General features: G+C 39.2%; 1 protein-coding gene across 1 annotated transcript; it reads left to right on the forward strand.

Annotated features, from left to right (window-relative positions):
- The first annotated feature begins 4,084 nt into the window (after positions 1-4,084).
- LOC105923158 (Fc receptor-like protein 5) lies at positions 4,085-12,027 on the forward strand. Its single transcript, XM_036129244.1, has 5 exons — positions 4,085-4,115; positions 7,495-7,752; positions 7,857-8,105; positions 8,721-8,867; positions 11,258-12,027. Exons 1-5 carry the CDS (start codon positions 4,085-4,087, stop codon positions 11,269-11,271), a joined length of 699 nt encoding a protein of 232 aa, XP_035985137.1. The 3' UTR covers positions 11,272-12,027.
- Positions 12,028-13,176: the final 1,149 nt, after the last annotated feature.

A 13,176-nucleotide genomic window follows, 5' to 3' on the forward strand; every position in this document is an offset into this window, starting at 1 on the left:
GTGAAAGGGAAAATCCTCTGAAAATCCCCAGAATATAGAAAACAATGTATACTGTGTGGAAAATGTCCTACATAACCACAAATTACTTATTGTTATTCAGTAATATTTACTGTGCTACAAAACATTCCACATTTTGCTTCTTTATTTCAGTCAAATCCTCTGAAAACCTACAACCTATAACTGTGTCTGTCCTCATTGCCTTGCAATTCAACCCTGACAAGGCCGCCGCGCTGAGTGCCTGTCCAACCTCTTTGTAAATCTCACTTGGTGAAAAGTCTAGTTATTGAAACCTGATTAAAAATAACTTCAAATTCAAGAAGTGCTTCCTGACAGCAAAACAGTCACAACATAAAACTAAAGAGAATCATGGAAATAGTTGCATCATTGAAAGTGTCACAAAACAAAGAAATGAATAACTACCTCCATTTTGATCGACCAGGCACGGCAGATTTAGTCCCCAAAAAACAAAAAACAGGTACATCATGTCCGCCAGACTGATCCAGAGCGGCCTTTTGATCCTTCTTTCAGGACTTTCAGAACTACTTAGGACCTATCCGATCGAAACAAAAAACAAACGAATAATAATAATAAAAAAAAAACTTTCTCTTTATACTAGAGGCGTGCCATATTTATGTGTGGGTGTGCTATGCGCAATAACTCTAGACCCTATGGAGGACCAATCCTGCCATTATTAAAAATACATACAGAAATAAATGAATGACACTATAAAAGTAAATACAGGGCCGAAAAGTAGCTAAAATACAAAATTGTGTGCCATGAAATGACACAAAATAGTAATAGAATACATTTAGTCCTTACTGCTACCCTGAGCTACCATCTGTGTGCAGGACCCCAGCTCTTTTAAACAACATATTTTTTATGTTTCTTGTGGGAGCAGTGGTCCTTATTCAATAGTCACTTGACAGCAAAAAGAACACAGAGAAAGAGATTGCATGCATGAATCCAGTAAATGAAAACAACTGCAACCGCTGAGGCTCTCCGTTTATTCTCTGGACCGAGGGACCGCTACACAATGAATTATTTATCACAAAAAAGTCAAATCTTTGAAGGACGGGGTTGTGGAGAATTGATAATCATGAAAATTGCTTCCCGGTGTTTCCACTGTTGAAATGTGGATTTAATTTACAGGTTTTAATTATATTTTGAAGTAAAACAGTTGTGAATAATAACATTACAAATAACTCCATAGTTTGTGATAAACGGATATCTTTTTGCATTTATCAGTTTTATCTATTTATTTTCTATTTACTTCACTTAGATAAATTAAGTTAGGTAATTTTTAATTTTATAAATCAGTTCAACTTCAGTTTGTTGTCATATATTGATCTTACTTCCAGTTTTGGTCCTACCTACAAAAAAAATAACCGTCTCACTATATGATAAATGTTTTTTAAAACCCTGTCATTTTCAACAAAATATTCAGGATACTCTATTTTCGGCATCCACTTAAGAAGCAACACCTATTAACAAAATTTTCAATTGCTGTTGTGCAAATGGAATAGACACCAGGTGGAAACTAGCGGCAATAAGCAAGACCCCCCAATAAAGGAGTAGTTCTGCAGGTGGTGACCACAGACCACTTTTTAGTTCCTTTGCTTTCTGGCTGGTGTTTTGGTCACTTTTGGTCACCTTTACACGCTATCACACCTACTCCACAGGTACCACTGGGTATGTAGCGAGCCAAACCAATTACCACAGACAAGGAAAAGCAAATTGGTGAACTGAAAGCTCTCAAGCTATCACATTGGCAAATTCGCCACTGGTGCCCTGTGCTCTTCACAGATGAAAGCAGGTTCACGCAGAGCACGTGTAACAGATGTGACAGAGTCTACAGATGCTGTGGAGAACAATCTGCTGCCTGTAACGTATAAAGCCCTTAATAATCAAACTCCATCATATATCAGAGCTCTGATTACCCCGTATGTTCCTAACAGAGCACTTCACTCTCAGACTGCAGGTCTGCTGGTGGCTCCTAGAGTCTCTAAAAGTAGAATGGGAGGCAGATCCTTTAGCTATCAGGCTCCTCTCCTGTGGAACCAACTCCCAGTTTTGGTCCGTGAGGCAGACACCCCGTCTACTTTTAAGACTAATCTTAAAACTTTCCTTTTTGACAAAGCTTATAGTTAGAGTGGCTCATGTTACCCTGAGCTACCTCTATAGTTATGCTGCTATAGGCTTAGGCTGCTGGAGGACATCAGGGTTTAATTTTCTCACTCTACTGATTTCTACTGTTCTTCAGTTTTCCATTGCATTGCATTAAAATGACTGTTGTCATTTCAGCTTTTAACTAGCTTTCTCTCTTAACTAGCTTTCTCTCTTTTTTCTTCATAGTAGGTACACCTGGTCTGGCGTTCTGTTAACTGTGACATCATCCAGAGAAGACGGTTCACCCGCTACTACCATCTAATGTAGAACAGATTACTAGATCAATGTGTGCTTCTGTGCTTTTTTGTCTCTCTTGTTGTGTCTCTGTTCTGTCTTCTCTAACCCCCAGTCGGTCGAGGCAGATGACCGTTCATACTGAGCCCGGTTCTGCTGGAGGTTTTTCCTTCCCGTTAATGGGGAGTTTTTCTTCCCACTGTCGCTTCATGCTTGCTCAGTATGAGGGAATGCTGCAAAGCCATGTACAATGCAGACAACTCTCCCTGTGGCTCTACGCTTCTCCAGGAGTGAATGCTGCTTGTCGGGACTTTGATGCAATCAACTGGTTCCCTTATATAGGAAAATTTTTGACTAATCTGTATAATCTGACCCAATCAGTATAATATGATTGATTTTGACTTTGTAAAGTGCCTTCAGATGACATGTTTCATAAATTGGCGCTATATAAATAAAATTGAATAGAATTGAACATCCTCCAGCAGGACCGGTTTGGCACTGGGTCAGTAATGGTGTGGGGGGGCATTTCTTTGGGGGGGGGGCAGCCTTCATGTGCTCACCAGAGGTAGTCTTATTTGCATTTAGCTGTATAAAAACAACTTTCTCCAGTATGTTTGAAAGGAAGGAGCGCACTAGGCCACCACTCCCAAGAAGCTAAAAAAGAAGGCCAGGCCTTTTCTGCAGATTCCTCTAGAACCTTTTGAGAGGATTTTACAAGGAAGTATTCTCCATAAAATGATGAACATTAAGGACAACCCTAAACATCCTCTTCATCAGATTGTTATACAACAACAGAGTATCTTCAGTGAGAGGCTTCTCCAGATTCACTGTAAAACAGACTGCTACAGGAGATCCTTCCTGCATGCAGCCATTAGCATCTATAACGACTCATTAAAGAGAAACCCCATAACATGAGTTATACCAGACCCGTGGTGGGCTGATATGGAAAAGGCCAGTGACAATAGTAGTTCCCCCTATGGACCAACACGACTGTTACATGTTTTTCAGTGACACTGGGTTGCTAAAAGATAAACATGCTCAAAAAACAATACAACCCATGTCTGTATCCTGAAACAAATTGTTAACCCTGTTTAATGTGTTGCCCTGGAGAAATGTCTAACATGCATAGTGAAGACCTCACAAAACAACGGTGACTCAGAAGAACACGAATAATCTCAGCAAGTGTGTCATGCAAAAGTGTTTTTTTTTTGTGATATCCTGTTTCCTTTGAAACCCAAACGCAGTTTGCTCTGTGGTTTCTCAACTCTGAGAGCATAGACTGTAAGCAAAAAAAACATGTTGGACATTTCTATTCTTTGCTGATGACAATTTGCACACTTTTAACTTCTCTAGGAATGTTTGTAATTCATGCAATTGCTCAGTATTTTAAACCATTCTGTAAAGTGAATGCAATCAGTCTTTTTGGCTTGAACATTTACATTTTGTTAGATGTGAAGGACTTTTGCACAGTTTTTAGGTTCTCAGGAAGTGTTGGTGGTCAGCTTTAACATTCTGAGTCAGAGTGTCACTAAATGTGCGCTATGATTTCTAAATTAAACAGTAAACTTTAATTAAAACTGAGGTACTGGAATGTGTGATGTGCACCTTTTAATATCTTCGTGCAACAGGCAAAGCTGAGCTAGAATATAAATTCTGACATACAGGAAGAGATCATCATAACAGGATGGCGTTCTCATCACTCTGCATCGTGCTCTGTAAGTAGCGTTGATTTTCACATTTTACCTCTGACTGTATGTTTAGCATCCCCTGGTAGCTTCTTTAACTCTGTTTCCATTATGGACTAATTCATTTTGTAACCACTTTGTTCATAAATCAACACTAAAAAACAATCTGAAGAAGCAAATCAAATTATGGTTTCCATTTTTTTTTTACTAATTTTTCCGTCTATCTCTTATAAAAAGAATAGCAATTTTCTTTTGTTTGAGAATGGAGCATTTTGGGAATGTTTTATAGACAAAATATTTAATTAAATGTACATGATAATCAGGATGTAACAATGGGCGTTTTCACTGTATCCTTAATTGTAAATGTTCAAAAACTGACCAGCTCACTAGATTTGTGTAATGATCAGAAAGGAGGACCCAGAAGACAACGAGACAGGTCAGTGGCGTTCGAAGGCTGATTTATTAGAGAGCGGGAGGGAGCGGCTCAGGTGGTTCGGCAGGCAACGTCAGACCCGGGACTCCTAGTTGTGAGGACAGCAGGTTAGCGGATTCAGGGCAAACTGAGAGTCCAAATGTGCCGAAGTAACGAGGGGCACTAACCTGCAAGACCTTGGGTCGGAGAGGCGCTGTCCGCGGAGCCGAGGGGGGAAACGTCCGGCTGAAGCGACGTGGTCCTGGGGGCTTTCAGGGGCGTGATCCGGGAAACGGTCCGAGGTCAGAATCCAGAGAGCAATCCTTGGGGGTTATCCTTACGAGAGGTCGGGGTCCGGTCCAAATCTGTGCAGCAGTAGGGCTCAGGCGTTACAGGGTTAGTCTGGTGCAGTACTCACAAGAGGAGCGGGGTCCGGTTCACAGGTAGTCCATCCAATAGATCAGTCCAAAGGGGTCAGGCGGGGCTCTGAGTCGGGAGACAGATCGGGTCGGTTTCTCAGGAAGAAAGGCAGAGGCAGAAAAAGGGACAGGCAGGGTCGGGAACAGATAACAGACAGGTCGGATACGGGCAAATAGTCAGGTTAACGCTGGAATACTCTTACCGTAAGGGCTCAAGATACTCTGGCACTGGCATTAGGTCCCAAGGCTATTTACATAGCTGAAAGAACAGGTGGAGCTGATGAGAGTAAATTGAGGGGTGGGTCTTGAAGGAGCAGGCGTGCAGATCAGGTAGTCAGAGCCGAGATCATTACAATTTGGGGTTTTAACATCTAGAATAAAGCTCCACGTTATGAATGATGGAACTGTGTGTGAGTCATTCAAGTTTGACCTGGTCAGTTTGAGTTTATCTGATCCAAATCAGCATTTTAGGGGATCGAGTTCTTTTATCAATGCTATTTGGAACTTCCTTACACTTATCTATTCTTGCAAGTTTTAAGTTGCTCACCAGTTTATTACAAAAAGTACATTAAAAAGGCATTCCTTTATTGATTCCTATGATAAAACTATAATTAGCTTTACCAAAGAAGGATCATTGGCCCTCCTGCTTTGCAGCACGAGTTTACAAACACATAAACAGATAAAGATACTAATTTGACAGTGCAAAATGTATTAGGGGGAAGAAAAGTCTAATCAAAGGTAATTTTAAGATGTTTTGTTCTTTTTTTTACTATAAAACTTAAAGATAACCTGCTTTCTTCACCTCTTTTCCCTACTCACCATTGCTCTAGACCTTTGACCCTAAGTGCCTAAATTCCTCCACTCTCTTTATCACTGCTTAAGGAGACCTCACTGCTCCACTTGGGTCACTCTCATTCTCAGGTTTTATGTATTGCTATAGCTAACCCCTATTCTTCAAATCAAATTATGGTTTCCATTTTTTTTTTTACTAATGTTTCCGTCTATCTCTTATAAAAAGAATAGCAATTTTCTTTTGTTTGAGGATGGAGCATTTTGGGAATGTTTTATAGACATAATATTTAATTAAATGTACATGATAATCAGGATGTAACAATGGGCGTTTTCACTGTATCCTTAATTGTAAATGTTCAAAAACGGACCAGCTCACTAGATTTGGGGTTTTAACATCTAATAAAGCTCCACGTTATGAATGATGGAACTGTGTGTGAGTCATTCAAGTTTGACCTGGTCAGTTTGAGTTTATCTGATCCAAATCAGCATTTTAGGGGATCGAGTTCTTTTATCAATGCTATTTGGAACTTCCTTACACTTATCTATTCTTGCAAGTTTTAAGTTGCTCACCAAATAAGCCATTTTTTTTTTTCAAGAAATGTCTTTGAAATTAAATCTCTAAGCTAAAATCTTATCACTGTGGTTATTCTAAACAATAATTGACTTCCTAGAGTTATTGAATAAGAAAAAGGTGGAGTGATGAAGTTTCAGCTCTTTTATTGAGAAACAGAGCAGAGATCACCTAGATGGAAAGTAATCGCACCCCTTGGTCCGGCCGCCAGCCTGTCTGCCCCTCCTCAACTCTCCCTAATACTCCATAGTGGCCTTGGCATGAGACAAAACAAAGTAGCTACGCAGCATTTAGCCGTGCAATAAGCAGGCCCGTTCTCGCATGTCCGAGTGGCGTGAGGCCATAGTGACTTCAGAATAATATTCCCATAACAACCACTGACTCAACAGTAAGCACGCTTAGTCTCCTTGGTCCATTGGTGCTGCATCACTGAGAAAACTCTAGACATTTGCACTGTGAGGAAAATTAATAGACAAACTGCAGTCTTCAACAATATTTGAGTAACATGTTTGGCATACGCGTAAATGCTTATCTCAGCACTTTGAATCCTCTTCCTACTAAAAAGTAGTTTATAAATAAACCTGTCTTGCAGTGTCTTTATTTAGGGTAACCAGCATCAATGCTGCCTTATTATTCCATCTGTGAGCAGAGAAGAACCGCATAAGGCAGCAGCTCTGGATGATGTCACATGCAAAAAAGGCATCTCACCAGCTGCAGTACATACCTGTTGCTCCGTGTAAATACTGATATTTTCTTTAGACAATGAATTCCCCCTGGATGTGCTGGAACAACCAAGAAATGTTGACATATCTGGGTTATTTATAAAATTGTTTCAGTTTCAGTTGTGGGTAAGACATTTGGTTTTTGATTGCACTGCTTGAATGAGGACAATGTGTGGTAATGTTGGGAAGTTTCTTTTAAAAACAGAAGCTGGAAGTAGGGCCACCAGATGTGAAATACTAAATGACTCTTTGGTGTAAACTTTGGCAGTCAGTAACTGAAAACCCAGATATTAACTCCTGTCAGTCTACTAAACCCTCTGCCTCTCACTGGACAAATTCATCCAAATTCGAATGCACAGGCAGAAACACAACACAGTCTTTTATTTAAATAAGAAAGTTTAAAAAGTAACCTTTGTCTCTGCATTATATAGAAAAGCATCCTTAATCATATAAACTTAACCAAACTCTTTCCTCTTTACGTGCCTTTCTGCAGCCACACTGACTGTCACTCCCAATCAGTCGCAGTTCTTCAAATATGACCGCATCATTCTGACCTGTGTGACAAACTCCAGCGGCTGGATGGTGAAGAGGACGATTAAAAGCAATCCTCCTCAGGGATGCGAGAACGGCTGGGCTATTCCCGGCGACTCTTCCTGCATCATTGAGAACGCTTACCCAAGTGACACTGGTGTGTACTGGTGTGAATCTGAGCGAGGAGAATGCAGCAACAGAGTCAATCTCACTGTAACTGGTAATAGACATGGAGTTCCTTTGGGATTATTCTACCCATGGTTAGTTCTACCTTTTAACAGAGTAACGTGATTCTCATAAAAAGGCTTCTAATGTACATTTCAGCTGGGACTGTGATCCTGGAGAGCCCTCCGTATCCTGTTTTGGAGGGAGAAAACGTGACCCTTGGTTGTTACTACAAAGAAGAAGACGACGAATTATCCACATCAGGCTTCTCTGCTCGTTTCTACAAAGACGATGTTTTCATTGGGACAGAGGAACGTGGGAAAAAAGCCATAAAAGCTGAGGAAGGTTATTACAAGTGTCAGCATCCTTCTAAAGGAAATTCAATGAAGAGCTGGCTGGCAGTCAGAGGTGATGGGGGTATTTTGGTTGAAATGTTAAGCCTCTACTGCTCACTGTCTGCTATGCTTCATCTCCATTTCCAAAGCTTTTCTGCCAAAGCTCTTTTATTTTGGTTAAATTAGGTATTTACCAGCTATGAGTACTTGGGGACTCAAGAATAATGTAAAACGTATTCATATTACATGAATACTGCTCCACTTGGGTCCCTCTCATTCTCAGGTTTTATGTACTGCAACAGCTAACCCCTATTCTTCCTGAGGCAAACCTCAATCACTAGATTTTCCTTCACATGTTCCCTGCTCTCAATATACGTAGATCAGAATGTCATCAGCAAACATCGTAGTCCATTGAGATTCCTGTCTAATCTCATCCATCAACCTGTCCATCTCCACAACAGATAAGAAGGGGATCAGAGCTGATCCTTGATGCAGTCCCTCTTTCACCTTGAACACCTCTGTCACACTTACAACACACCTCACCACTGTCTTACAGCTCTCATACAGCTCTCGCCAAAGTCATGCAGCACTCTATACATCTCTGCTACTCCAGACTCGTACAATAACACAGCTCCTCTCTCTCTTTGTCTCAAAGTTACAAAAAACTGTTTCTTTCATTTTTTTACAGCTAGAGTTGAACAAGCAGATGTTTCTTTTTCTCCTCCTACTCCTACCTCCATACCATGGACCAGGGTGATCTGTGGCCTTCTGCTCTTCATCCTCTACAGCATCATACTTGTTTTGTGTGTATTGACGTACCGCAGGTGGGCTAGAGGTAGGTTTTTGTTTATGTACATAGAAAACACTCATGAAAAGGGATTTCTGCCATAATTCAACAGATCAAAGCTATAGTTGGTAATCACACTTTAAGCTATACAGGGTAAAATCGTCCTTTCATCCTAAAAGCAGTCAATGCATTATGTATTCACAAAAAGGAGGTTAAAAACTGTTTTATGTGGGAGCTGCAGGCCTCTAAAAACTCTAACCAATCTCTGCAGTGCGGTCCGAATGGCAGGGATTTGTCAGAGTTTTGTTCCTGCTCTCACTACTTTTCATCCCTCAACTTCCAGGCGTATCATCTTATCTATTGGTTGTCCCACATGCCAATCATTTTGACACGCTCACATAGCGCCAGTGTGTGTTCTCGTTCCTTCATAGTTTCCATTTTCGGGCTGCGCATGCGCACTATTGTGTTTGTGTTTGGTTTGCTTAGCAGCTAGGCTAGTGGTTAGCTTAGCGGCTAGGTTAGCGGCTAGGTTAGCGGTTAGCTTAGCGGTTAACCGCTGATTGTAGCTCCACTGCTGTCACTGTATACTTGGAACGTGGCTGAGAGTCGCAAGAAGCGAATCACATTCATGTTTATGGGAATAAGAGGAAGGTTTCAGTAGAAATAAATCACACCGGAGTGGATTTGGGAGATTTTTTTTTTATCCCTGAGGAGCAGAAAAGCAGTAATTCAAACAGGTACTTGGGGAAAACGTCCGGAAAAATCCTAACCCTAGCTTATAGCTGTATTATTTATGTTACTGTTATGGACACGTTTTAGTCTGAGAAATCAAGAATATGAATGAATGTCCCACGTTAATGGAGCAACCTCTGTAATTTAAAGGAAATGCAGAGTTTCTTTGAAGGTTACACCATGGTCGCTCACAAAACCGACTGATTCAGTATTATTTCTAATGTTTCAATATTACATGGATGTTTTCACTAAGAAGCCTTTTACTCTTTTATACACTATGAGTCAGTTGTTCAAGGATGAGGACTGTTTGTTTCCAAAATCCAGTTTATCAAGACAGAATGGGTTCTTGAACATGAAGCTCCTTCCACCCTAATTCACAGTTGGGTTGTGACATAAAAGTTGTTCAGCTCATTCTCTTTTGCAGACCTAATAATGTAAGTTTTATTTGAAATTAATCTATTTGACTATTGGCCAATAAGCATTTGGTGTCTGTTGATCTTTTTGAGGCAGGAAAGAAAAATGTGTTTCGTGTCGCTACACAAGTCCCGAAATGACAAAGAGCTAATAACCTGTTTGGTATTCAAGTAATGGATTATACCTGATGAGGTGTCAGTTTTCAGAAATTAATGGACGAAGTGGAGGCATGAACTGTCAGACACGAAGCGGAGGACGGTTGCTTCTGCAAGGTCCATTCATTTCTGATGATGTACACCTCAAAGGGCATTATCCTGCCTATACCATGGTCACTTATGAAATAAGTAAATATTAAATCAATTATTAATACATTAATGTTTTTTTCCCCATTAAAATCTTACATTTTCACAGGACGTGGCTGAGAGAACTATTTAATATCTTTCGTTGTAACACATGGCAAGGTAACCAGCGTCAACTGTCTTGCTGTTACCAGCTAGCGTTTGAGCCAGTGCAATAATTTAGAACAGTCAGGCTATCTGACTGTAAATCTTTTAGAGGTGTCCTATAACACTTTTTAACTGACACCCTACAGCCAATCAGATCTGAGTATTCATCCAGGCTATGGTATAAATTACATTAACTTTACTGCAGCTGAGACACAAATATGACATGCATGTGACCATAAAAAGCGCAGATGAAGGATGTGGCCCTGTGAAACAAAAGGAAGACATCAGTGCAGAGGAGTAAAGATGACAAACACAGAAAAGGAAAAGGAAAGAACAACATTATTCAAAATAAAGCAGGAAGAAAGACTGGTTAAGGTAACGTGAATATTTTGAGCAAAAAAAAAACAATTTCAGGAATCCATGTGTTATGTCTGGTTTACTTGTGTTATCTTACAAAGAGAAGAAGTGTATTGTATGTAATTATAGCTGAGTATAATATTTGTAATTTTACCAGCAAGCTTTACACGGTAACCAGGAAGACTTTCCAAGAGAGAACAACAGCACATGCAATTCTTTTATTTAATTTCCCATGTATTCATGTGTTCTTATTTCACAGTTAATTTGCATTGTTCAATTCAAATTAGAGCCTGCAGAAAAGGCAAAATATAAATTAAGGTAAATATTTAGTAAGCGCAATCGCCCTTTGGTGGAGCTTATGAGAAAATGAAGACAGGCGTCATCTAGTAGAAATGATCATTTAAATTGGATCCCTCTGTGAATTATTGAACTCATGTGTTGAATTTTAGAATGTGATAAATATTATTGATGATTTATTTTTTTCCACAGCCCGGGCTAAATAGGACATCTGGTGCTTATGTTGTAGCGGACTGAAGACAAGGGTGAAGAGAACATACAGAGATGTGCATGTTACAACCAAACTACCGGGTCATAAGCTGAACAGCATTAAATGTATAGAACTTTTTTTTTTTGCTATTTATCCATATAAAACAAGCTAGTATTTCAATATAGTCATGCCATCTAATAGACTGCATGTCGTACTATATATGAAAAAAAAAAATGTTTTGCAGTTTTATTGTCTGCCAAGCTTCGGAACCATTTACCATAAGTAACCTGCTTAATTATTAAAGGCTTAACCTGAAATCTTATCTTGGACATCTATATATATGTTGTTCACCAGCCGTCTTTTAAGCTGTTGCTTATTATCAGACTTTTTCAGTACACAGGGGTTAAGTTTTTACATGTTACAAGGGATAACAAGGCTTTTCTGGTTAGGTAGGGTCTACTTGTCTCATGCTGTATTACTTATGAAGTAAAATTTTGACAGTCTGGATTGTAGTGGAGCTTGACCTGGGCTCCACTACAATGCATTTCCAGAATCTGGATCTAAATGTGAGGTTGATTTAATGGTTATTCATATTTGGAGCTAGACGCTAACTTTGCCCGTGTTTTTTCCTCATCTATCTGGATTGTGTTGTTCTGAAACATATACAAATGCAAACATTTTGGATTCCACAACCACATTTGGAGGTAATCTAAGCAACAAACTTTGCAGAAATATCTTCAAACAATAGTGTACAGATGTGTAAAAATGTAGAGAATGTCTGCATCATTCCTTCTGTATGTTAATATTTGCAGATATCCACGTTTTGACGGCGCCACAGCATCTACGTGAAAATTTCAGAGAAACGTACAACATTGTTTAACTGCTTTATTTTGAAACAGCATATCAAAAAGTATTCCTACAACTGCTAAAGAGATGTATTATTACTGTTCTAGCAAAATATTAATGTATTCTGTTTTTCATATATATATATATATATATATATATATATATATATATATATAAAGAAGAAGCTCACAGTAAATAATGTCCTTTTTTTCTGGTCTGCTGTGTACAGGTGTTTATTTTGCGCCTGCCTTGGGCTGGCTCTGCATCCTGTAGTATTTGTGGTGTTTTTGCAACATTAATAAAATATAATTTTTTTGTCATGTTAAAGAAAATATACCTTTTTGTGTTGTTTGCTAAACTGAAGTGTAAAACATTAAAAAAATTAATGCGTACACCATCATTTTGCGCAGACTTCTTTTGACCATTTTCATATTGTTTTTCAAATAGTGGGTTCTGTGGTCAAATATAAGATACATATAGAATGTGCAAGATTTAGATGTAGGAGTCAGTTAGACAGGTGGAACAATGAGGCAACAAGGAATAGACGTCCTGAAGGTGGACAACTTCAACTATACTTGAAGTTGTCCACCTAGCCTAGGAGAGTGCAGAAATAATGGAGACAAGTGTTTAGTATTATTATGACAGAAGGATGGCTGCAAGAGTAAAAAACGATTTACTATCTTAATATTTTAATATGAAAACACCCCTAAATAAAATCCAGAGAAGCCAACTGTCTTGAGAGTTAAACCTTACCACATGTCTATTATTTCGTCTCGGTTTAAATCTCTCCTATGAAAGCCTCGGCTGTTTAGGGTTAGTATGGATATTTATATATCACTCTATGATATATGTACAGTGTGTTGCGAAAGCATTCGGCCCCCTTGACCTTTTGCCACATTTCAGGCTTCAAACATAAAGATATGAAGCTGTAATTTTTGGTGAAGAATCAACAAGTGGGACACGATCCTGAAGTGGAATGAAATTTATTGGACATTTCAAACTTTTTTTACAAACAAAAAAACTGAAAAATTGGGCGTGCAGAATTATTAATCTCCCCTGAGTTAATACTTTGTAG

The sequence above is a fragment of the Fundulus heteroclitus genome, unplaced genomic scaffold (genome assembly GCF_011125445.2).
Source record: "Fundulus heteroclitus isolate FHET01 unplaced genomic scaffold, MU-UCD_Fhet_4.1 scaffold_149, whole genome shotgun sequence".
NCBI lineage: Eukaryota > Metazoa > Chordata > Actinopteri > Cyprinodontiformes > Fundulidae > Fundulus > Fundulus heteroclitus.